The sequence below is a fragment of the Rhinolophus hipposideros genome (genome assembly GCF_964194185.1).
Source record: "Rhinolophus hipposideros genome assembly, chromosome: 10".
Taxonomy (NCBI): domain Eukaryota; kingdom Metazoa; phylum Chordata; class Mammalia; order Chiroptera; family Rhinolophidae; genus Rhinolophus; species Rhinolophus hipposideros.
The window spans coordinates 11025306-11050156 of NC_138056.1; the positions used below are offsets into that span (position 1 = coordinate 11025306).

General features: G+C 41.9%; 2 protein-coding genes across 9 annotated transcripts in view; both read right to left on the reverse strand.

The window, feature by feature from the left end:
• Nucleotides 1-4838: 4838 nt before the first annotated feature.
• LOC308504332 (small ribosomal subunit protein uS14m-like) lies at nt 4839-5451 on the reverse strand (the record flags this gene model as incomplete). The annotated part of the gene is made up of 1 exon (XM_081064677.1): nt 4839-5451. The coding sequence occupies one exon, from the start codon at nt 5449-5451 to the stop codon at nt 5065-5067; it is 387 nt and encodes a 128-aa protein (XP_080920803.1). The 3' UTR covers nt 4839-5064.
• Nucleotides 5452-7693: 2242 nt separating this feature from the next.
• CTNND1 (catenin delta 1) overlaps nt 7694-24851 on the reverse strand; it is a 44911-nt gene continuing 27753 nt past the window's right edge. For 3 of the 8 annotated variants that reach the window (XM_081064602.1, XM_081064601.1, XM_081064605.1), the window contains 13 exons: nt 21221-21684; nt 19936-20119; nt 18994-19111; nt 18343-18496; nt 17374-17442; nt 16458-16585; nt 16212-16362; nt 14892-15084; nt 14423-14537; nt 13948-14035; nt 11546-11608; nt 10622-10725; nt 7694-9842 (listed from right to left, as the gene is read on the reverse strand). In XM_081064602.1, coding sequence (XP_080920728.1) covers nt 9831-9842; nt 10622-10725; nt 11546-11608; nt 13948-14035; nt 14423-14537; nt 14892-15084; nt 16212-16362; nt 16458-16585; nt 17374-17442; nt 18343-18496; nt 18994-19111; nt 19936-20119; nt 21221-21684 — 1843 coding nt within the window. In that variant the 3' untranslated portion in view covers nt 7694-9830. Of the gene's footprint in view, nt 10207-10621; nt 10726-11545; nt 11609-13947; nt 14036-14422; nt 14538-14891; nt 15085-16211; nt 16363-16457; nt 16586-17373; nt 17443-17881; nt 17900-18342; nt 18497-18993; nt 19112-19935; nt 20120-21220; nt 21685-24851 lie in introns of all 8 variants that reach the window. The other 5 variants (XM_081064600.1, XM_081064599.1, XM_081064598.1 and 2 more) reach the window with 5 other exon arrangements.

The following is a 24851-nucleotide window of genomic DNA, read 5'->3' on the forward strand; positions in this document are numbered from 1 at the left end:
CCCCACAGAGAGAAAAGGAGAAAAGAACTAATGGATTAAAGCAATAGGCATTTGCATAAGACATTCGATAGCACGTCCTGGTCCCTTATGAAAGCCACGCCTTGCATCATCACAGGTGCATACGCTTCAAGTGGGTCACAAAAGACAAAGAAACGTCTGCCGTAATGTGTGCCACAGCAATATATCACCAACAATCCAAATTTTCAATCAACATCCGGGAGAAAGCCCCTCTTAGGGCACAGATGATCCATGACCCACGTTTGAGCTTGAGCAACCCAAGGTTCCCCCTTGGCATCCTCTACTCTAAAGCCTCCAGTCTCTAAAAAAAATGGTGCATCTCCCTCATGTCAAAGGGCAGTCTCCAGCCTTAGCCCAGCCCTACTCAGGGACAAGCACTATTAGGATATGGTGAGGCCACTCAGACAAGTAAGACTGTACTCAAGCAGTCGGCAATTTAGTCAGCATGATACGAAAATATTTTGTCCTGACTTCTCTCAGTCAGGCTGACCAACTCACATACCAGCCAGCAAATAACATTTACTTACATTTTAACTTTGCTTTAATTGCCTCGGACCTGTTCTCTTTGCCCCTTCTTACACTTCACTCGCTGCTCTTTCTGCATACATCTGCTTCATTTGCCACATACTACGCCCCAGTACTCTGACACAGAGGTAGGTTCTCCACCACCTCCTACAACTGGTGCCCTGCAGAGCTTAGCTTGTTCTGTCAGAGGGAACACCCGTTCTAACTCCCTTCACCTGCCTCTTGCCTTCTTCCCTTTTGAATGTTATCTATTCTTCAGTCATCATTTTAGCTAAATGTATTTAGTCTCACAAAAAATATCGTTAATCAATACTTTTACTTTCCTCCCAAACGTAAGAACATGAAAATCAGTGTTCTAATCACAATTTACATGGTACTGTTTTCCAATATTTTAATTTCCCTCCCACAAATTACACACTGCTTTTACAATCAATGCTTACTGTTATCAACATTATTTATCAATACCTTTGTTCAGTGTTTCTTCTTGTATCTGACTCCACTTGAGATCAATTTCCTCCGCCTCAAGGATATCCGGTAGAAGTTACCTTTTCTGAGAGGGAAACTGCTTGTCTGAAACTGTTAGGTCTTCCTTAAAAGTTTCACTAAGAGTCAATTTCCATGACAGTTCTTTTGTTCTTAATGGGATGAAGGATAAGAATTCCACTGTTCTCTGGCTTTTCCTTATGCTGAGAAGTTACCCACCTGGACTGTTTTTCATAGGTAGTTTGTATATTCTCTCCAGCTGCACAAGATCTTAGGTTTTCTGATTTTCACCTGATATCTCTAGATAGGAGCTGTTTTTTATCTTGCTAAAAATTCACTGGGATTCCTAAATCAGAGGTTTGTTGCCTTTCACCAGCTCTGTAAATTTATCAGCCATTACCTCTGTGGATGTTGCCTCTTCTGTCATCTCCTCCTGGAGCTCCAGATAATGTACAATAAGATCTCATTTCAAAAAAATGGTGATGGAAAGAGAACGGACTCCGGGTGGTGAACACACGTGATATATAGATGATGTAATACAGAATTGTACACCTGAAACCTATGTACCTTTACTAACAGTTGTCACCCCAATAAACTTCAATTAAAAAAAAATCCCATTTGCATCTCAACTCTTCGCTACCTCCCATTCTTTCTTCTCTTTCTCCTTTTTCTTCTATGGACTGCATTCTGGATTTCTTGGGAACTATCTTCCAATTCCCTAGTACGCCTTCAATTTCTCCAATGTATTTAATCCAAATTTATATTTTTGATTTATAATTCAAGACTTTTCCCAGGGCAGCCAGATGGCTCAGTTGGTTAGACCGCGAGCTCTGAATAAGGTTGCCGGTTCAATTCCTGCATGGGCCAGTGAGCTGTGCCCCCTGCAACTAAAGACTGGAAACGGTAACTGTACTTGGAGCTGAGCTGCGCCCTCCAAAACTAGATTAAAGGAAAACTTGGAGCTGATGGGCCCGGGAGAAACATACTGCTCTCCAATATAAAATTAAAAAAAAAAATGAAAACAATTTCAAACATTACTTTAAAAAAAAAATTTACCCCCAAAATCTGCTGGGTTCTCTCTCATTTTTAAATTTTAGTTCATTAATCTAAATGTTATTTCATTAGTTTGTGTGGTAATGCCAACATCGGAAGTATTTAAGGATCAACTTCTGTATTTGGTCCCTTTTGACTTGTGATGCCTTATTTCTTTGTGCATCTTACAATTTTTGAGCAGGGCTGCTCATATGCCTTTGGAGTTTATCTGGGGGAATTGTTTTGAGGCCTTAGAGGGATTGCATGTGCTTCAGGAAATCACCTGGAGGCATGAACAAGTACTACTTTAAATTCCCCCGTTAAGGTATTTTGGATCACACAGGTAGCAGAAATTTGGACTGAAAACCCACAGAGCCTGTCTTCTGGTTGAGTTCTCAGGGAAGATACTCTTTTTCCTTCCATCTAGCACCAAGGTTGAGACAATGTTCCTTGTTGACCCCTTCTCTAGTTAATTTCTTGTTCACCTTAACACTGAGGTGAACTAGCTTTACCTGGAGTTACCTGCTCGATTCATTCCCCGTTTCCCATACCCCATGTACTCACTAAAGCAGATGGTTCAAGTCTGCTGAGGTTGGCAAAAACTGAATAAAAGCTACCTTTAGCAGTTGTTTACTTCCTAGGATTTGTTTTCACTTCATTTTGAAGATCGGTGGATTTCTTACTTTTGTGCTTATTCAGCAATGTGTTTATAAGTCTTTTTTTATAAACACATTTTACCCAGGATCCTGTTTCTGTTGAAAGGACTTCAGAGTATGTAATCCACCCACAATGCCAAAAACAAGCCAGAATTTGTTCCAACCATACACACTATACTACCCCTACCCTGGATTCTGACAAGAGTTGGTTGTAAACAGGCCCAGAGTCCAAGATTTGCAAAAGACGAAGGCTAACCTTTGCCTTAAAGGTGAATAAAAGGACTGAGGTGCAGACAATGGCACAGTAAGTGCCTGACACAGTATCACCACCAATAGCCCGCATTTTTTTCTTCACAAATGTCTTACGACATTCAGACTATTTGTCCTTTAATACTAAAGATGTCTGGGGAAAGGCAGCAAGATAGTAATCCCTCCTTATCCTCCATAAAGTGGGAGAACCTGTCCTTTTCAACAATGATAGAAATGTATGTATATGGAGAGAAAAGTAGCACTTTTCCTCAGCTAAAAAGAAACCAAAGAAGCTAATTGCCACATGCTTACAATAATGCTTATAGCTTCTACAATTATACTAACAGGTGTAAAGCTCTTGACTCAATCCATTTGTTGATAGCGGGCCCTGGTCATTTCACACAACACAAAAGGAGAAAAACGTAAGTCAGGATATCGTGGACAAAAAATGGGGTTTGTCCGCGATATCCTGATCATACATTCCTAACTGGGCAGGCTATGGGGGGTAATCACGCCCCAGGCATATAACTTCTTTAGCAAAAATGTTATCCTTGCCTTAAGCCAGGCCTGTCCATTGTTCTTGTGCAGCGAAGTTAACTCACCTTTGAAATGCCAGCGTAATCCTTTTCCAGACTCCATAACCACCCTCAAGGGAGCATGTATCTTGTTAACTATCCTGTAATCGAATCCCCCACCCTGCAGTATCCCACCTTCATAGAATCTTCCTTAGGTTTCCTCCTTACTTCCAAATACATAAAAGGAACTACAGTCATTCTAGTAAGCCTTTTGACCGGTCTATTGAGATCTTGCTTCCAGGTTAATCCTGTTTAGCTCACAGAAATGTTTGTACAAATTCCCTACAGGTTTGGACGTTCTTACACAGACAATATAACAATATAGACAAACCGAAATAATTATTTTCACTGATGCTTTCCTCCAGCTTTCTTTCCATCCATGTCTGACCCACCAATTCTGGGTGGATCAACTGAAGAACTAATTAATATTTTAAGTGACACAGAGAACAAAAGTCAAGAGGTTACAGGGTAGGGGCCGGCCTGGTGGCTCAGGCAGTTGGAGTTCCATGCTCCTAATGCCGAAGGCTGCTGGTTCAATTCCCACATGGGCCAGAGGGCTCTCAACCACAAGGTTGCGGTTCAACTCCCGCAAGGAATGGTGGGCTGCGCCCCCTGAAACTAACAACGGCAACTGGACCTGGAGCTGAGCTGCGTCCTCCACAACTACAATTGAAAGGACAACTTGGCTTGGAAAAAAAATCCTGGAAGTATACACTGTTCCGCAATAAAGTTCTGTTCCCCTTCCCCAATAAAATCTTTAAAAAAAAAAAAAAAAAAAAGAGGTTACAGGTTAAATGAAAATGAAGTTAGCTCCTACAATGTCTTTTCTTACATTTTTGTACTTTCTTTCTTGAGGTAGTTTGTCTCTCAGGAGTGATTTAAGTTTCCAGACACACGTCCTTGGCCAGTGGGGTCACTAGCTCTCGAGCTGAAGTACCCTTCGTAGCCAGATGTGACTTTAGTCCAATTCAGAAACTCCAGGGGATTCTATATGCCCTGGGGATCCAGTATCAGGGGCTAACTTCTCTCAGCAACCTGGGCATTACCTACAGGACAATTTGCGAGATAAGAAGTGTCTCCAGCCCATATGCTACTCATCGGCCTATCACTATTATCTCACATTCTGAAGTTAGCGATCCATCCCTTTCCAAGTTTCCTCTATGCACCCTCCCTTACTGTGGTTATCACCAGTCACCATGAAACTAGAATTACTACCAATGGAGTTGGAGCCAGTCATCCTGGGCTCCAGTTTGAGACCGGAATCTTTTTTTTTTTTTTTTTTCCACAGGAAATATTTATTACTCTGCACCGTGCATAGGAACACTAAGTCCAACAGAAAAGATAATTCACTGACAGCCAGAATTCACCAACAAAATGAAACATCTAAATTTAAAAGTAATTTATAGACATGTCTCTGGTAGACCAAACTCCTATACTGGACCCCTATTAAAACTATGTTTTTGTCTATTAGAAAAGTCTCTGGTCAGAAACGGTTTGCCTGCAAGCTCTGTAGGTTCTGGAGCTGATTACCATATTGCTCGCTGAACTCCAGACATTTGGCCATGGTCGGCTAAGTGACGGAAGACGATACGACTAAGTCTCCAACGCCGCTTCACACCACGTGGACGGGATGTCATAACACATCGATTTCTGATTCTAACAGGACAGCTGTCCCGGGGAAGGGCAGCAATTTCGTCATCAGCCACTTCCTGAAGTTGTTTTGGCAAAATGGTATTCTTCCTGAGTGAATTGATCCGTAGCCTCTCATCAGCGTATTCATAGGCCATTTTCCGTCTCTTCACATCACGCAACATTTTCCAGTCTACATAGTAACCTCGAACTTGACCTGAAGCTGATGAAGGAACCATCTGCCGGACGGTCCGCAGCAGCGAGCACAGCATGGAGGTCGCCATGTTGTCCTCCCGAGACCGGAATCTTAAGCTAATCACTAGATCAGTTTTAAATCGCAACTGACCAGATATTAAAATAACCTAGGTGATTTATCAAGATTTCAGAATCCTGAGTCCCATCTATTGAATCAATTTTTGGAAATGGAACATGGAAATCTGCATTTTTAACAAGATTCCCACATAATTCTTGTGTATATTTCAGCTCTATGAAGCTAGATTTAGTTGATCTATAATTATCTATGTCAATATCAAGATGAACCTTTATTATACTATACTTAAGATACGAACAAAATGAGAAATAATAATCTAGAAAGATTGGTCCTTGTTCTTCCTGGATGTTTCCAGTTTGTAACAAACTGCAATTAGTTCAGCAAGAAAGAAAAAGTGGTCAAGTGAGGTCATAGCTTTGAGCTGTCAGAAAGTACATCATGGCCAAACTCATTACAGCTAGTTATTTCACAAATGTGTTCACAAAAAAAAGCCTCACCGAGGCAAAAGAGTGGTTGAGCATAATCTATAGCCACTTACAGAAAAAACTACTCAGGCTCTAAAGGATCAGGGAGTACAGACAAATCTTGACAAAATCCATAGGATTCATTCCTAGAATTGGTGTCAGAGATACCAAGAGGCTTCAGAAACATTACTAATCAGTGTCAAGAAACTTAAGAGATATAGGGGCTTTACAGATCATTCTGTTTAACACCTTATTTTAAGTAAGGGCAGAGAGGAGAAATGTTTTTAGATCACAGATCTACATAGTAAGATTCTCATGGACTGCAAAAGATGTGAGAAAGGGTCCATCTGTTTCATTCTCTGATCGAAATTCTCTAATCCAGAACAATGCCTAGCGTATAGAAGACACTCAGTAAATATTTATTGAATGAGATGAAACCAATGAACCAATCAAGGAAAAGGGGAGAAGAGTAAGCTTTGTATACAGTTCAATGCCAGTGGATAATAAAGAATATAAATAAAGCCTATTCCATTCACTAGCAAACAGGTTTTTCTACAGATAAAAACCATCTCAAGTAGGGCTACCAAACCTCTTTGGAAAGCAAACATCTTTTTGGCTGTGCTTCATTCTTCTAGTCTGAAACTGTCAGACACAAACCAAACTTTAAACGGTATCAGCTACAATGCTTAAATATCCTGGTCTCACTAGCCCAATAGTTTTCAAACACAAGACCTAGTCAACAAAACTGAGACATGACCATCATCAGAAGCAGCTATATTTTTTTAATCTAAAAATTGGGCACACAGAAACATTTTACATAAATTATCGAGTCGTTTAATTATAGAACAGGAAATATGGGCCCCAGAAAAATAAGCCTCTTTCCATAGGTCTTAATCCTTGCAGTAAAGGCAATCCCTGCTAATCCAACAAGTATTTGCCACCCACATATTTGGTGGGACACAAAGGAAGCCACAGGCCTGTCCCTTGTCTTCTTACTAAAGGGTTGCAAATAGCCTGAGAAGCAACATTATGGCCCAATTTTCAGTACTTCTATACATGAGACTTTTAATTCTATATTTCCGTATTTATTAGAAGGGCAGTTGGAGTTGGGAGCTTCTACTCTTTTACCCATGAACATTATGTTCAAGAGGGCTTTACGGGGCCTGGCCCAGTGGCTCAGGTGGTTGGAGCTCCATGCTTCTAATGCCGATGACGGTTCGATTCCCACATGGGCCAGTGGGAAGGTGCAAGGGATGGTGGGCTGCGCCCCCTGCAACTAACAACAGCAATTGGACCTGGAGCTGAACAGCGCCCTCCACAACTAAGATTGAAAGGACAACCTGGAAGTACACACTGTTCCTCAATAAAGTCCTGTTCCCCTTCCCCAATAAAATCTTCAAAAAAAAAAAAAAGAGGGCTTTACGTTCAAGAGGGCTTTGTATTGCAATGGGCTTTATTCAACGTTAGTTTCGTCAAATGCTGCAGAAGAATCCCGGTGACTAAGGAAGTCATTAATTCTTTATTCTTTTAGTTTCCTATCTCTAAGTTAGCAATATGCTTCCCGGGCTTTACTTAGCCAGATTTAATTTGTAAGAATCTTCAGAGAAAAAACGTTTCATATATAATTAAAAAGAGTGTTGCTTGACAAAGTTGGAACTGAGCTCAAAATAAATCCATCCTGGTACAACCCCCGTCTGGATGCTATGGAGAAAAAACAGCCACTGATACATTAAGATGAAAAGGAGGGAAGAGATAGAGCTTAAAGTGAAGAAATGACACAGACCCCCCACATACACACTTTAAAAACTTTATTTATATAAAAAACTCATTTGTTTTTAAAAGCATTAACAAGAAAGAAAGAAAAACAGAAAAGGTATGGAGAAGACACGCCCCTGACAAGTGTTCAGTGGAAGGTGCCATTTTTGGTTTTCTGGAATTGAATGTTTAGTGTTTTTATGAACAAAAAAAGAAAAAAAAAAACAGTTAAGGTCCCCAAAAGCCCATGGCTGTTCTATTACCCACACCCCACCAAGAAAAAGAGCACCAAGAAAAGAGCAGAAGGGAACAAGAGAAACCAAGAGTGGAGCCAGGTCCGGATGGGGGCAGTTTCCCCTGTGCAGTATGTTCTTAGGGTCACAGAGAGGGAAAGGCTCCTTTCTGCCGGAAAAAGAGTGGGAAGAAATGGGAAGGGGGGGAGGGTAACTGAGGGATTTTAATGCATAGGGAAAGGGGCGGTGAGTTGTGCACTTTGCTCCTACCCCATAGCCTCCATATATAAGGGAAGAGGGAGAGAAGAATAAAGATTTCCAGTTTGCACTGAACTGAGCCTTTAGATTAAGGGGAGGAGTAAAAGACAAATAAGGAAATGGATTAAAAAAAAAAAATCAACCAGCACAGCTGCTGATCCCTCTAGCCCAACCAGCTAATATACACTAAACTGAAAGGAGGAGGTATTTGGGGATGGGGTGGGGCGGGTGGTGGAAATGATTTCCCTACAACCCCTTCAGAGATGATGGTATATTCTGGGCAACTAAGAAATAAGAGTCATACCACGCACTCCTCCCATCAACCTCATTTTGAGATTTATCAGAACAGGATTTTTGCAAAATCCCAACCATATACTGTTGAGCAAAAGCTTGCTATGGCTGAAATTAGAGGCTACACCAATTGCCAGTGGAGAACCTGAGGTTCTCTAGGTCACTTTTCCTCTTCTTTCAGCTATTTAGGGCTAATAGGAAGAATCAACAAAATATAATTTGCAAAATCATGAGAAATGAGACTGCAGAGGCAAAGAAAGGCACGTGGAAGGGAAGGAGAAAATACACCCCAGGCCAAAGGCACAAAGAAGAGGCAAAGCCAGGGGCGATCCCCACCTTTTAGGGTAAAGGGGGCAGAAGTATGTACATCAAGTCCTTTAGTCAGCCAACCAATCCAGGGAGTAGGCAGGAGAGGACAGGGCTATAAGGGGGTGGAAAGGAGAAATAAGGGCGGGGGGAAGCCAGCTTTGAAGCTTCCTGCCAGTTTCAGACTAACTGATTCATGTACATTCCTACTAGCTCCTCCAAGAGGTTCTTCTCCTCCCCAGAAGACAGCTTTCTGCTCCTCACCCAAGTCTTCCTTGACACATTCTCCTCTTTCTACAGCCTCTTGCCAATGGCCTGCCCAAGTCAGCAGACATTATCACAGGATGGGAGCGGAGGGTAAGGACAGCCTCAGTATGGGGCAGCGGCAGCGGCAGCCCAAGGCTGGCATGAAGCTTCGGGAGGAGATGGAGTCTGTAAGTCCTTGACGGTCCCTGCCCTGGAGACGAGGAGAGCAAGGTTTCTTAATCTCAGTTCTGGGAGACCTTCACTCACTCAACGGGCCTTGCCAGGTGGTATGTGCCAATGTCACCAGCCTTCTTTGCTTCAAAAACAGTCATCAGGAATAAGGGAACAGCTCACACTTCCCATTCTCCAAAAAAACCAAAAAGTCCCTTCCCCACCAAGAAAAAAAAAATCTTGATTAAGAATCATCAGTTTATCAGCTTGCTGTACAATGCATATAGAGCATGTAACTTCCAATTCTTCCCACAGCTTCCAGTGAAGATCCCCACTCCCCTTCCCTCCACACAAGGCCAGGAGTTCCAGGGAGCGCTGGCAAAAAGAGCTAATCTGCAGCAGTTTCTCAAGGTATGTATATAACTGAGTCAGGGTTCTTGGGAGCAATTGGAGAGGATCTGGAGTGGGGAGAAGGGACAATTAAACTTCACTGGAAGAAGTTAGGAGTCGATGGAAAGAAGGCAGCCACTTAGGGCTATAAGGGCAGGAGGCAGCCTGGCAGTTGGCACAATAGTCCAGCGAAGAAAGGGAAAAATCGTCAGTCCATTTCACCACCAAAAAATAAAAGTACATATATTATAAGCTCAGATGTAGTGGAGATAGTGGTGCTAAATCTTCTGCTGTAGGGAAAAACAGAAAGAGATATTAATAGGGTTGGGAACAAGAAAGAGCAAAAGACAGCCAAACAAATCTGGAGGGAGGAAGAGCAGAGCGCACCACGGAGCATCAGACCAGCAGCATGACCCAGCCCTGAGAGCTAATAATCACAGAGGAGCCCCAAGCACCACGTGCTGAGACCAGTGTCTCTGGTCTGATCAGATTGGTATGATTGGCAGACTGCTGCACACAGAGACCTCCTTCCTCCGTGATAATCTTGGGGGGAACTGGGGGACATACCATGGGGGGGTAAGACACTTGGTCCCCCTCCTCATCCAAAACCAACACATCCAACTCTTCCTCCAGAGATTCCTGCCCCTCGTCCTGCTGTGAACACATGCAATTTGTTAGTATGAGAGTAAGGAAATAGGAATCTTGTGAGTATGTGCCAGATCTAGGGGAAATCCCCAAATTAGTAAACTCAAACAAAACGAGATAATAGTAAGAAAAGGGAAAGACATTTGAGAAAACACAGGCAGGAACAGGAAGAGGAGTAATGCATAAGAACAGACCAGTTAGCGTTAGTATTGTCAGTAACACGTTTATAGTCTTCTTCCCCATCTCAACCATCGCAGAATAATGGCCCAAGAAATTCCAATAGGAGTCAAAACTACTTTTCCCGAAAGCCCTTACAGAAAAGGATGCCGTTTTTCACCAGCTCCTTTTCCGCTATCTCACAAAACATGCAGGTTTCACAACAGAATCAGCCATAGGAGGACCAGAGTATATAAAGAGAATTTACCATCAGGGGTGTTCCCTTCAATGGCTCCATTTCGCCTAGATCCCCGGATCGGTCCAGTGTTCTACTGTGGTCCCCTCTCTCATTCAGTGTGGAATAGTTGTTATCTAGTGAAAAAAGTATACAGAAACGTGATATTCCCCTCTAGAGTGTAACATATACTGAGCAGAGAAGTGTGAATTAGGTACCTCTGTTAGGAACTGAACTTTGCCAAATGCTCCAGAAGACATTAAGTTCTGGTCGCCCTTAACTTAAAAAGAACATGAATCTAATTGGGAAGCCAACATATACGAAATACACAGAGTATGACATACATTAAAAAGCTAAACTGAAGAGCTCTGTCTATAAGGATATTAGAGTGAAGAGAAGTGACCGTGAGGTATGCAACAATAGTTAGGAAAGACCTAACAAAGGAGACAGGACTTCAGTTAAGCCTTTACGGATGAGAAGAATTTAGAAAAGCAAATAAGGAGGATATTCCAGTAGGAGGTATTACATGAGCAAAATCAAGAAAGCGCAGAGTGGAGAGAGAGAAAATTAGACAAAGTGGACTGACCAGAGCACTTGGAGGTAAGACAGAGAGGGAGCCTGAGGTCAGACTATGAAGGCTGTTGAGTGACAGTTTAGGGACACAAACATGATACTGTAGTAATGAGGAAGGAATATGAAGACTTTTTTAAAAACTTCTGAGCATGTGGGAATATGGAAGAAAGTATATGGATCAAGTTTTACTAAATTTCCTCACATCCTTCCAATTGGAAATGTTCAGCCAGTGCTCTTCCGGGATGGCAAATGGTGGATACTACATCCACTATAAATGGTGGATGGCAAATGGATGAGGGTACTAGAAAAAAAACTGCAGAGCCAGACAGTTCTCATCCCAATGAAATACGACTCCATATCCTTAGACAGGAATTAATCACTTACCTAATGATTTTGTGTTTGATCCCATATTGCTCATCTGGATTTCTTCCCGATCAGGTTTCTTATCTATATGAAGACAGAAAGTTATCCAGGTCAAAAACCAACTCTTCAAAAAATCTATACTCATCATAAAAACTGCTCTCTAGTCTGTCCACCCTCCCTCCCATTAAATTTTTCCTGAGTGCCCACACAGTGTGCCAGGCACTAGACAAAGCCCTCATGGCACTTAAAGAGATTCCTTTCCAAAAGACTCCTAATCATTCACTCTAAGCCAGCAATTTTCAATTTTCAGGGCCCCTTTACAGTATTAAAAATTATGAGGAGCCAAAGAACTTTCATTAGCGTGGGTTATATGGATTAATATCTACTGCACTGAGAAATTTTAAATATTTATTTATTTCACTTAAAAGTAACAACTTATTCCATGTTAACATAAATAACACTTTTAAGGAGCATTTGAGATCTTGTCCCCGGCATGTTGTCAGCTGGCTCAAATAAACGCTTATAAAAATTATCTTAAAAAAATAACTTTTTATAAAAAGTTAACTTTTTATATAAAGGATTGTTTTACATTTTTGCACATCTCTTTAAAGTTTGGCTTAATAGAAGATAGCTAGATTCTCATATCTGCTTCTGCATTCAATCTGTTGTGATGTTATTTTGGTTGCAGTGTATAAAGAAAAAACAGAAAAGAAGTTGGAAAGGGAAGGAGACTCTTAATAGTCTTTTCAGGTAATTGTGACTATCCTTTGATAGGACACTACTAACTAATACCATGTTTCCCCGAAAATAAGACCTAGCCGGACCATCAGCTCTAATGAGTCTTTTGGAGCAAAAATTAATATAATACTGGGTATAATACAATATAATACAATACAATACCGGGTCTTATATTAATTTTTGCTCCAAAAGATGCATTAGAGCTGATGGTCCGGCTAGGTCATGTTTTCGGGGAAACACGGTACTCCACAGAGTTTCTTTAAGGTTAGCAGCAGTCTGAATCCAAACAAAGGATATCCTCATCTTCTGTTAAATTAAAATCCATTCTTCTGTCTTGTACTTTGAATGGATCCATTACCCAGGCATGACTTTGAAACATCATGCTTTGGTCATTTGGAAAATACTTGTTCATAGTTATGCAGATCTTCTAAAATGTTCATTATACCATGTCAGAAAAATCACATTCATTACTATCACCACTGATGTCATTAAAAAGTCTTTGAAGTATTGGGACGTTACTAAGGCAGATACAAGTTATCCAAAATTATATTTTTCACTAGAAAATTCAGTCAGCAAATACTGTCAGTTATTTTTCCTCAAAGTGACAAGCTCCCTGCATTCATATTTGAGAAAATGCCTGCAAATACCTAAGTTTGAATAACCGTCGTTTGTCAGTCATTTTTTTCAAGTGAAAATGGTGTTCCACAAAGAGGGGCCAGTCAACTAGTAACACAAGTGCTTTTCCACAAGACAGCTATCATAATTTTATATGGAACGAGTGCTTTCTGAGTACTTCCTATTTCATCAGCACAGGATATTAAAAAGATGTGTACTCCAGGGTAGAAACAGCAAAATTAATAATTTTCACAGCTCCATCAAGTGCATTGTTAAGTGAAACTGGTTCTTTTTTAAGCTGTGAGTACATGGTAATGAAAACTACAATGACTAGTTTGGTTTGGTGTCACTGCCCTGGTTCATGCTCAGCCCCCATCACCATGGCTTTCGCACCATCAGCACAAATGTCAACAGACTTGACATTTTAAGACGGCATTTCAAGAACCCTGATGGAGCCAAAAGCTAAGTATCATTAAGAAAATAGGATTACAATATATACCTAAGTGAAAAAGCAAACTTTTTCAAAACAAAATACATAATTCATCATTTGGCGGAAAACGTATTTGCTCACATGACCAATGTGTTTAAAAGATATAACCCAAAATAGCAGTGGGTATCTCTGGTAATAGAAATTAAGTGATTTGTTATTGCTATTTTTCTGATTGTCAGTATTTTCTAATTTTTCAACAGTAAACATGTATTACATTGAAATTTAAAAGAAAAAAAATCATTTTGCAATATATACATATATCAAATCATGTTGTACACCTTAAATTTATACAATGTTACATGTCAATTGCATCTCAAATAGAGAAAACAGACTAGGGTTCACTTTCCAGTCATTTTAAGTCCACAAGCAAAGACAAGGGGATACCTGGGCTAACTGCCTGCTTTGTTTTATTTTCTAAAGCTCAGGCCTACCTGCTTCAATCCTGAGTGAACCATTACTACCCTCTACCAAAGACTAGCTCACTCAGAAATCAATATATATCCTATTGCTTGGATAGTAACTCACTAAAGAATAGCAGAGGTGGAATAAAAGCAGAGGCTATGCCCACTGGATACTGTACCTGATTTCTGGTTCCGGTCAATGAGAGGGAGAGTGCTATCATCGTATGAATGACTGCTCTGGCTTCGAGAAGCGTTGTTTAGATTCACCTGGAAGCAAACATAAAACACAGCAATGTTACCCATACCTTTTTCCTTAGCGGGTACAGACCTGTAGGTCCCTCTTCCCAAATACGACTCCTATCAAAGGGCTGTGGCAGATTTTGGTCAAGTCAAAAAGGCCATCATCCTTAACTGCCACCAGCATAACCAGTGGCTGTGACACAGAGGAAGACAACAGCTATTTTGGCAGCAAATGAACTGTAAGCACCATTCATTTTGGGGTGGAGTAAACCAAATGATTTCTTTACTATCAGAGACTTGAGTCAAAAGTAGACTTAATGTGATAATGAGAATAGAAGAAACCAAAGACAGAGAAGCATTACCCGAGATCAAGGAAAAAAATAGTTAAAGTCTCAGTCCCAAGAATTATCCTACCTGAAAGTCTGATTTCTTCCATCCTTCTTTTTCCAGTGGCTTCCGCAGTTCCTTATATCCCCAGATTGTCTGTAATACAAGTGCTGCTGCTCGAACTTCTTTTTCTGAGCGGTTCCTTTTGAGGAAAGTAACACCGTATGGAATTTGGATGTACGACCAGGGAAGAAGCTGAGAACCTGTTCTCTCTAATATAATGTAACTTAAGAATATAAATGCCAAAATGGGCAAGATCAAGTGGTCACCAAGTCCTGTATTCTATCCCAAACAGTGACACACAAAAATGTTTGATGGAAAAGTCCATTATCAATTTATGGATCAACATTAAGACAGAAAATAGGGCAATACCTCTTCAAACTTTACATGTAATTAAGGGAAAATAACCTTAGAAGCAAACGGGAACCGCTCCTTCCTAGCAACTCCCCTGTCAGACTTAAATTCTTCCAGTTGTAATTTTAAGTGTTAAACTCACCCTGATTTGTTGATCAACACCAGCTTCTCAATACCCTGTGTCTCTCGAAGCTTTTTGGCAGCCTCTAAGTTCTCAGCAATAACCTCGTTGATGGTGTTCAAAATAGAGACCACAGTGTCCTCAGAGAAATTCTGAGAGGAGCTCTGCTGCCCTCCTGGCAGATTCTTTACCAAGTTAGGGATCGCATGTTTACCTGCAGCAGGAAGACAGAAGGGACGTGCCGGGAGAACAAGCTGAGTCAGGCCACGTGGCACCTAACACTATTCTTACCTGCCTTGATCACATAAAGTATAGGAACTGTCCCCATGAATCCACTTCATTCTCCTACAGGGTTATCATATCAAAGAGCAAAGGAGCTGGAATAGCCATGAATTTATTGTCCTTCCTTTTCCTTTTTTTATTCTTTCCTTTTTCAGTCACACTGAAACAATGTGAATACTTTATATCAAATATGCTACCCAGTCCTTTCGGATAGCTTTATGAAAACAGTATATTTAATATTATAATAGTTCAAAAGTACAGTCATTATAAATTTTTAAAAACTGGGCTCTGCCACATACAAGCTATATTAGGTTGGTGCAAAAGTAATTGCAGTTTAAAAGGTTAAAAATAATTGCAAAAACCGCAGTTACTTTTGCGCCAACCTAGTAACTCTGAGCAAATTACTTAACTTACCTGGCCTTGAGTTTCCTTACCCTATAAAAAAAACGGACCTTTGTAAAGTGGTGCCGATTAAATGAGAACATACAGAAGTGCTTAACAAGGCCTACTAACAAAGTAAGTGCTTAAAAAACAACAGCTATTATTATTCTATTTTTGAAGAGTCACCACCTCTTGTCTTTCCAAGAACCATTCAACTATAGTTCCCCCTTGAACAATATAAATTGAACTGTGTGGGTCCACTTACACATGGATCTTTTTCAATAAATACTGTATTTTCTCTTTCTTATGATTTTCTTAATAACATTTTCTTTGCCTAGCTTACTTTATTGTGAAAATACATAATACATATAACATACAAAATATGTGTTAATCAACTCTTTATGTTATCACTAAGGCTTCCGGTCTAAAATAGGCTATTACTAGTCAAGTTTGGGGGGAGTCAAAAGTTATATGTGGATTTGACTACGTGGGGGGGTCAGAGCTTCTAACCCCCTTGTTGTTCAAGGTCAACTATATAAGCCTCTCCAACCCTTGAATTCACAAACTGTGGAGGGCGAGGATTCCTCCTCTCAACCACTTCAGTAAATCAATAACGCAGCACCTGCTGGATGGAAGACACCGTACTAGATGCTAGGGAAACGAACAGCATCTCCTTACCAATCAGTTCTTTGTTGCGAACATCCACAGCCAGGTTTCTCAGTGCCCCGGACGCAGCTTTCACCACCCTCTCGTGTTCGTTGGTCAGGAGGTCAGCGATGGCAGAAAGAGCTTTCTCTTGACGCAGAGCAGAGCGGATGTACCGACCATACTAGAAGTAGCACATGGAGGTGAAACAGATTACAAATGGCGCAACACAGTTGCCAAGTCTCCCATCTTCAAATCCATCTTCTCAAAGGTACTCACCGTCCAGCGCCCAGCACACAAGTTCTGGATAGCTCCAGCTGAGGCTTCTAGAATGGCAGGAGTCTTGCTCTCCTTGAGGAGCGAGATGTATATCCGAACCACCTCTGGCTGAAATAAAAGCTCGTAGCCTGCACAAAGCAGAGAGGATGCTCATCAGTACCTCCACGCCAGGCTGTGGCTGGTGGAAGTCCAGGAAGTACTCTGGATTGATGGGCGTAGGCTCCCGAAACTCTCCCACCCACCCAATAGCAAACTCAGAGGCTTGATTCCATGCCTTAAGGAGAATTAATCCATGGAAAGAACAGAAAGGATATGAACTCATCATACGCAGCTCCTGTCTCCCACAGTTTACTTTGGCCTTGCTGGGCACTCAGAGCATGGGCACTCAGGGGTTCCTGTGCTCATTGATACCACTCAGGGTTAAAACTTTCTCTTCTCAAACTAATTATTTCTAACTTAACTGAGTCATTCTGCCCACCTTTTCTGTGACTAAGTAAAACGGCCTATCATAGATTTAACAACATCTATAACTTCTATATCCATGGAGAGCTAGGAATTTTGGACTCACTTTATTGATAAAGAACCAAACTGTGATAAAGAGGCTTCTTATAATAGGTAGGTAAAAGTTTAAGTCCCAAGAACTGTAGTGGCTACTTAGGTGCCTAAGCTGCTAGTCTAGACTACCATCAGAACCTTATCCTCCCCTCAAGCACTGCAAAGAACTGCTGTAACAAGCAGTCTTTTGTAAGTTGCTGCTATAATATTATAGTTTCCCAATATTTTCACCACTACTTCAAATCCATAAATTGGAGAGAACAGTGAACATACTGCACAGTATACTGTTAAACTACCAAATACTTCTCTGTGGACTGTGTTTATGACACCTTTGGAGACTGAAAAGAAAAAGATAACTTACCTCGAGCGGGACTCGTTCTTTTCGGGAAATCCACTGTGTCGTTTGCTGGATCTTCTGTGGGTTTTTTCCCTTTAGAAATTAAAAAAGGTGGGGAGGGGTAAAAGTTTCAGAGAGGAGAGGCCACCCTGGTACATTTTTTATTCTTCAGTCAAAATCTTTGGATCAGGGATGCATCAAGTGGGTAGGTGGGGGGAACATGTGGGCCCCCAGCTTGTCCCAGCAGGGGGCTGCGCTGAAATGATGACAGAAAACAAGCAGCAGATTGGTAAGATGAGGCTAACCACTGTTGTTGAGATTGTCCTGAGTTCAGATAACTGGGAGTGCTGCCCAGAAATAGCATGCCATGACCCAGTAGCTCAGAAAAAGCTCAACTTGTTTCAGTGGTCTTCCTCAACTGACTTCTCTTACATGCATCCACAGGGAAGGGTTAGGCAAGGAAACACTAGGGAAGCAAAAACCAAAACATGCAAATTAGAAGTAGATAAGCGCCTTAAAAGATTCCACTCACCTCTGGAGAACCACTCATCTTCCAGCAGGTCACCCAAGGTGGAAAGCAGAGAGAAATTAAGGAAGAAAAATGCAGGGGAGAGATGTCAATGGGATCATGGGCAGATAAGCAGGAAAGCAGAGAGGAAAAGAAAAACACAGGAAACACAAAGGAGGAATGAGGGCAAAGCCCCAGATTAGTTGAGTTCTCATCCTTTACTGTCCCCATCACTGATGACACCACCACCACCACCACCACCACCACCACCACCATCACCACCATCACCACCACCACCAATTCCACCAACACCACCACCAGCCCCACCACCTCGAATGAAGCACACAACACAGGGAAAGCAGCAGAAGAGCAAAAAGACATCCTCAACTAAGCAGACACCTGTACTGCTTGGCAGGTATTCTACACCTGACTGTTCCTTTCCTGGTCCTACATTAAAGAGCAAGGGACAAGGAACTAAGACTCACCTTTGCCCTTCTTGGCCCCGAAGCAACTTGCAGCATGTGGCCCGGTGCTGTTGGCAACACTGGGAGGTGCCTCTTGGTAACGCTCTGCCTGTGGAATCTCCCTGTGAACTTGATATGACAGGTTCCGAAGGAGGCAAACACAGTTCTCCACAAGCTTGGAACATAAAAGAAAAGGCTCAATGGAGAAGATGCCCAGCAAGTATGGAGATGCCCAGCAAGTATAGTGGTGTCCCAGCAAGTGTAGGTTTCCATGATTCAGACACTAAAATATCGATCCTCAAAAGCATAGCCCAACCCATCATCTCTCCCCAGGCCTCTGAGGCCCAAACTTCTCAAAATCCTTGTAGCCAGGCTAAGGAAGGGTTTCTGCCTCCATTAAGTGTATGACACTAAACTTAGGGCCTCTTTCCTAAATTTTTTACTTTTCCTACTTAGAAAAACGTACAACCTTGGAAGTCCAGCTAAAGAGCTTTAACGTATATCAGTGAAGGAAATTCTAAAGAAAACGGTTTTCCTCTAAGGTGAATACCCACTTTAGGGAGTAGGGGCTGGTATAGGTATCTAATGTTATTTAGAAGCCTGAGGTGATAGGTCTGCACTCCAGGAACCTCATGATTGTTATGAATAGAATTCACTCAGCCATCAACTTACCTTGCTGTCTGAATCCTTCTGCCCAATCTCAGCCTGAACAATGAAAATGAGGGCATCCACTAAACCATCACATTCCCGAAGTTTCCGGCGAGCTTCACTCCTCTCTGAGCTGACATTCCTAAGGGGAAAGGGAGTGGCATCAAGATGACTCGAATCCAGAAATCCTCCCTTAAGCTCCCTCAATATCTACGAGCCTCACTACCTTTTTTATTCACTATAACAAATAGTGAATACCCATTATAAGGAAGGCACTGCAACTGAAAGTTGAGTAAGACAGACCCTGCTTTCAGGACATTTATAACCAGGACAGGGGTTGGGACGATATAAAGTATACCAACCACAATAATTTAAGATGGAATAGATGCTTCTTGTATATAAATACAAATGAAGAATGAGGCACGGCACATAGGAGTATAACCCAAAGAGAGAAAAAATATACTGCATCAATTATTACAGGGTATAAAAGAAATCAGGAAAATCTTCATGAAACAAAGGCACCTGAGTTTAGGAAAGAAGAACATTACAGACAGAAAGAACAGACCTTCCTCTCCCATCCCCTATCCTTCTAGCACTCTGTACTCTTTTTGTTGCACTGATCGCAGCCTGACCTGCAACACAGATAACTGAGGGCAGGGAGACAGCCCAGGACGAGAGAAGGGCCTTGCAGGTGGTAGTTATTGAACAAATGTTTACCAAATTAAATGAACCAAGTCAAAGAGGCACGGAAACAGGGAGGCTATCTGGGGAACAGCAGGCAAACCGACATAGCGGGCATGTGTGGACCACAAGGAAGAAATGACAATGGCAGAAAGACAGATTGGAGTCACAGTAAGCAATATAGACAGGAAAGGAGGCTGACTGACAGGCTAAAGAATTTTTTTTAAGAGGTTTAAGTTAGTCCTCCAAATTTCAACCTCCATATTCTCAAAGCCCTTATGCTACCTGAGGCAGCCCGCTGTGTTGGTGAGCACTGACTCCCACTCAATGTGGCGTGGCTTGCAATCTTCATTAGGTTCCCGCTCCCAACCAGAATGCGGAATGATCACTTCATCTGTCAAGGCGTGCAGTGCATGGTCCACTATCTCCATTTTGATTGAGTCATGGGATGAGAGATTCCACAGGGTTCCTGGCAGAGACAACTCCGTCAGATAGCCCTCCAGCACCCAAGCTAGTATGTTTGAAGAATGCCAAAGAGAAGCCCCGATTTCAACACTGCTCCATCTTCCCCAATGACCAAATACCTTGTAATGAATGATATTCAAGCTTTTGTCTGTGACCCACGGTAAGAAATATATTTTACATTATGGCTCAATACAAACAGACATATCATGAAACAGTGTCATAAAACAACACTTATCATAAGAAATGCTCTCTGAGCTATCTACACCAGTTTCTCAACGTCTGCACCACTGACTTTTTGGGCCAGATAATTCTTTGTTGTGGGGAGCTGTCTTGCCCATTGTTAGATGTTTAGCAGCATCTCTGGCCTTTACTCATTAGATGCCAGCATCACTTCCCCACCCCAAGTTGTGACAGCCAAAAATGTCTCCAGGGTACAAGATTGCCCCAACTGAGAACCAATCATTATTACTGCATGTATGTATGTATTTTTCTTCCTTACTTTTCTACTTGAGTACTGATTGTGACCCACAAAATTGTGTTCAATCCGTACTAATGGATCACAACCCACAATTTGAAAAAACATTCTTCAAAAGCAAGGACCACAAGTTCAAATGTCTACACATGCCAGGCAGGTGAGTCAGGACAGCCGATAATTTAAAGAAATTGCAAGAATATGGATAAATGGCAATTGACACTCAGCTTCAATGTTTGGGTGACAACTTTCTACATGGCAGTAGTCAGAGATAACAGAAAGTGTTAGGGATTGCTGCAAACCGGAGAATACACGTCTCAATCTGCTCAAACCAACTACTGTCAGGTAGCAAAACAGATCCATTGTTACCAGTTCTTGCACATTTTTAATAGAAGCCAAGAATCTGGGAATTTTAAGTGAAATGATTGGAATTTTAAACATTAGCAACCAATTCATCAAAATTTTGAAAACCTTGCGTGATCCAAACACTCTATGAGACGGCTCTGACCCAAAGGCCACCAGTTCACAACCTTTAATCAAAAGTGAAAGGACTGGAAATCCGTGTAGGTCTCAGCACCTCTAGAGGTTAACAGCGACCCTGACCTAACAGCTTCCCGCAGGCCTAGAACTCACCAGTAATGACTTCCGTGAGGTCCATGTCCCGAGCCTTTCGGAGCAATCGCACAAGGGCTGGAACACCATCACAGTTTTTTATGGCGATCTTGTTATCCTGGTCCCGTCCAAAAGAGATATTCTTGAGCGCTCCACAGGCTCCAAGGTGCACTTCCTTTTTGGGGTGGTCTAACAATCCCACCAGTACTGGTATGCCCTTGAGCTTCCGAACGTCAGTCTTCACCTTGTCATTGCGATAGCACAAATGTTGCAGGTATGCAGCTGCATTGGACTTGACGGCATCCAAGCGGAAGCCTAGCATGGCGATGACCTCTGGCAGCTCTGGTTGTCTCCAGTTGGGAGGCGGGGGCCCTCCTTTGCGCAGGCTATCTAGGCTTGCTAAACTTCCCCGTTCATGCTGGGCCAAGGGAGCCCAGTAGTACTGGTCCGATGGCACCTCCTCACCAATCATGTCTTCATAGCTCCTGCAGTGTTAGAAGAACCAAAAGGAAAGGGGAACACATGAAGCTGTCAAGTCTGGTTTCATGGAAAGCTCCCATCACCCCCTCATCTTTAAGGTAGGAGTAACCCCAGTTCTAGTATACTCGATCTTATCTGTCCTTTGCATAAATGATACACTGATTGCTTTTTCTTAATGGGGCAAGGTAATAATTTTTAAAGCATCTGTAAACTACACGTTTTGTTTGTTGTTTTTCCCTGTGAAGTTTACTAGCTTGAAGGACAGTAACAAGAATTCACAGACATTGATCACAAAAAAGGAACCAAATCCTGCTTAGTAGTGAATGATACCTACCTGACAGCTGTTAACTTCTCTGGATACAGATTGAAATAAACCTTCTGATAGCAGAGTTAACCAAAGCAACTGGCTGAACACCACAGAAGTCAGTAATGTCTGATAGTTCTTACAAACCCTTAGCTAAACAGGAAATGAGGCATTTACACACAGGAAACAGCTGGTGGGATAAGACCCTTATACATACTTCATATTTAAGCCTCTCTTTACCATATTTTGGAAATTATAAAATAAGAGGTGACGGAGCAAACACAGTACAGGACTTCTTGCTACATCATATGAGGACCTGGCTTAAGTATTGATGATGTATAAATTTGAACATTTTCATTTCATCCCAAGGTCATCTCTGCTACTCAACAAATGTACTGGAGACATGATTTCTAGCCTCCAATTTCTAAAGACAATACCTTCAGTTCTGTCAAAATAGAGACTACTGAACACTCACATTTGGGATATCCAGTCACTAAGAAAAGGAACAGAGACAAAGCAATCGAAGGTAAAGAGGTCATTATCCTATTTCAGTACTACCCACAACCACTAGAGGGTGAGTCTGTCACACTATTATTTATTCATAACCATCAGGAAGGAAGAGACCCATTATCTGTAAGCTCATCTCACTCTGTGGCTCCCACAGGAGAGAGGAGAATCTATTGTGTGGAACTCTCCAAATAAGCCTGTTGTTTGTTCCACAAAACCACTCCCACTGTCACCAAACCCTCAAGGTTAGCCTTAGCAGAGGGCCTGGCCTACCTCACAGCGGTCAACATCAACGCCTCAACAGTGATTCAGATGGACAAAGCATTTATGAAAAATCACTAGTTTTTAATATCACTGAAATAAAATGAACAGGTTACACAGATACATTTTGAGTAGGTTACTAAATAGTAGGTAAGGTGGCTCAGGCAGTTGGAGCCTCATGCTCCTAACTCCAAAGGCTGCCGGTTCGATTCCACATGGGCCAGAGGGCTCTCAACCACAAGGTTGCCAGTTCAACTCCTCGACTCCCGCAAGGGATGGTGGGCTCCAACCCCCGCAACTAAGATTGAACACGGCACCTTGAGTTGAGCTGCTACTGAGCTCCCAGATGACTCAGTTGGTTGGAGCGCGTCCTCTCAACCACAAGGTTGCCGGTTCGACTCCCACAAGGGATGATGGCCTGCGCCCCCTGCAACAAGCAACTGCAACTGGACCTGGAGCTGAGCTGCGCCCTCCACAACTAAGACTGAAAGGACAACAACTTGACTTGAAAAAAATCCTGGAAATACACACTGTTCCCCAATAAAGTCCTGTTCCCCTTCCCCAATAAAAAAATCTTAAAAAGAAAAAACTAGTAGGTAAGTAAGATTCCATTTTTGTAGGGGATAAAGTCACGGTATGTTTACATGAATAGGAAAAGGAACTCAAAAGAAACGCACTCAAGTGTTAATAGTAGTTCTTTATCAATGGATGGTATGCTTTTCTGCATTTTTCTGCTCTGGGAGTGAACATGTTTTACTTTTATTATTTTAATATAAGCAATTACAATAACCAAGATTTTAGTCACTCAAGAAATATTTCCTTTTTCTGCAAGCAATGGATCATGACATTCTTTCCTTTGTTTTACAAATTAACAAAGCAGAGACCAGAAAGATTAAACGACTTGCTCCAGGCTACAGAGCCAGTGGCAAAGGCACAACTAGAACTAAGGTCTTCTGGTTCAATGCCTTTTCCACTCCTCATTCTGCGTTACTGTTTTCATTTGACCTTGTATTATTCTCCTAGGCCAGGAACAGGAAGCTGCAAATGTTTTTGCTAGTCAAGCAGGTTTCCAAGAACCAGGCCCAAAACCCTCTCCGCGTCAAGTGCCACATGTAGGGACAGCAGAGAATGAGCTGGCCACCCACACCCACCTAGGTCCAATCACTCTACTAATGAGGAAGTCAGAAAAAGCAGACTTCAATAAGCAGAAGAAGCCAACACCCTGGGCAGATTCCTTAGGCGATAGCTGCTATCTACCACTGCTCCAATTGTACCAGCTGAGGTCTGGTGCTCTACCCTCCACTCCACCCGACCCCCACCCCAAGAATAAAAGGTGAGTCACATGGGAGTTGGATTAGCAGTCTGCAAGTTACCTGAAAGGTGAGTGACTCAGGCTTAGACAATGGGGCCTGTACCTCTAGGCCCAGACTAGTTTACTGCTAACCAAAGCTACCTAATGGAGAAAAGTCAGTACCAGTGCATTTGCTTTAGAAGGTCATGACCTCAAACAGAAATTCAGCAACAGCTGGTAGGCTATCCTTACCATCAAGACATCCATAAATCTTCTCCCTTACTTCTTATTACTTCTCTTTGATTGGAAAACCCTGTCTTTGATTTATTATAAAGCAGGGTTGGCAGCCCATGGGCCAAACCTATTTTTGCACAGCTCCAGAACTAAGAACGGTTTTTATATTTTTACAATATTGTAAAAATAACACAAAATAACAACATACAACAAAAAGGATATATGACCTGCAAAGGCTAACATAGTTCTAGATGGTCTTTTACAGAAAAGGTTTGCCAACCTCCATTCACAAGCTCTCAAGGCAAACCATCTACCAATCAAAACACCAATCACTCCCTTTTTCACATCACCAAAGAATCCCCCAGGATGAGGAGGAAAGTCAGAATAGACAGCTGCTTAGTGATCTCTCAGCGTCAACAGTACACCACCCTTGAAGGAAGCCACACTCATTTCACTTTATAATCAAATGAAAGAACCTAAGGGCAAAGGGTCAGGGCTTTTGTGAGATCAAGGTTTGTTTTTATCTTGAAATTAAAACCACCACAGGGAATGTTCTTATATGTCTATTCCAGCCC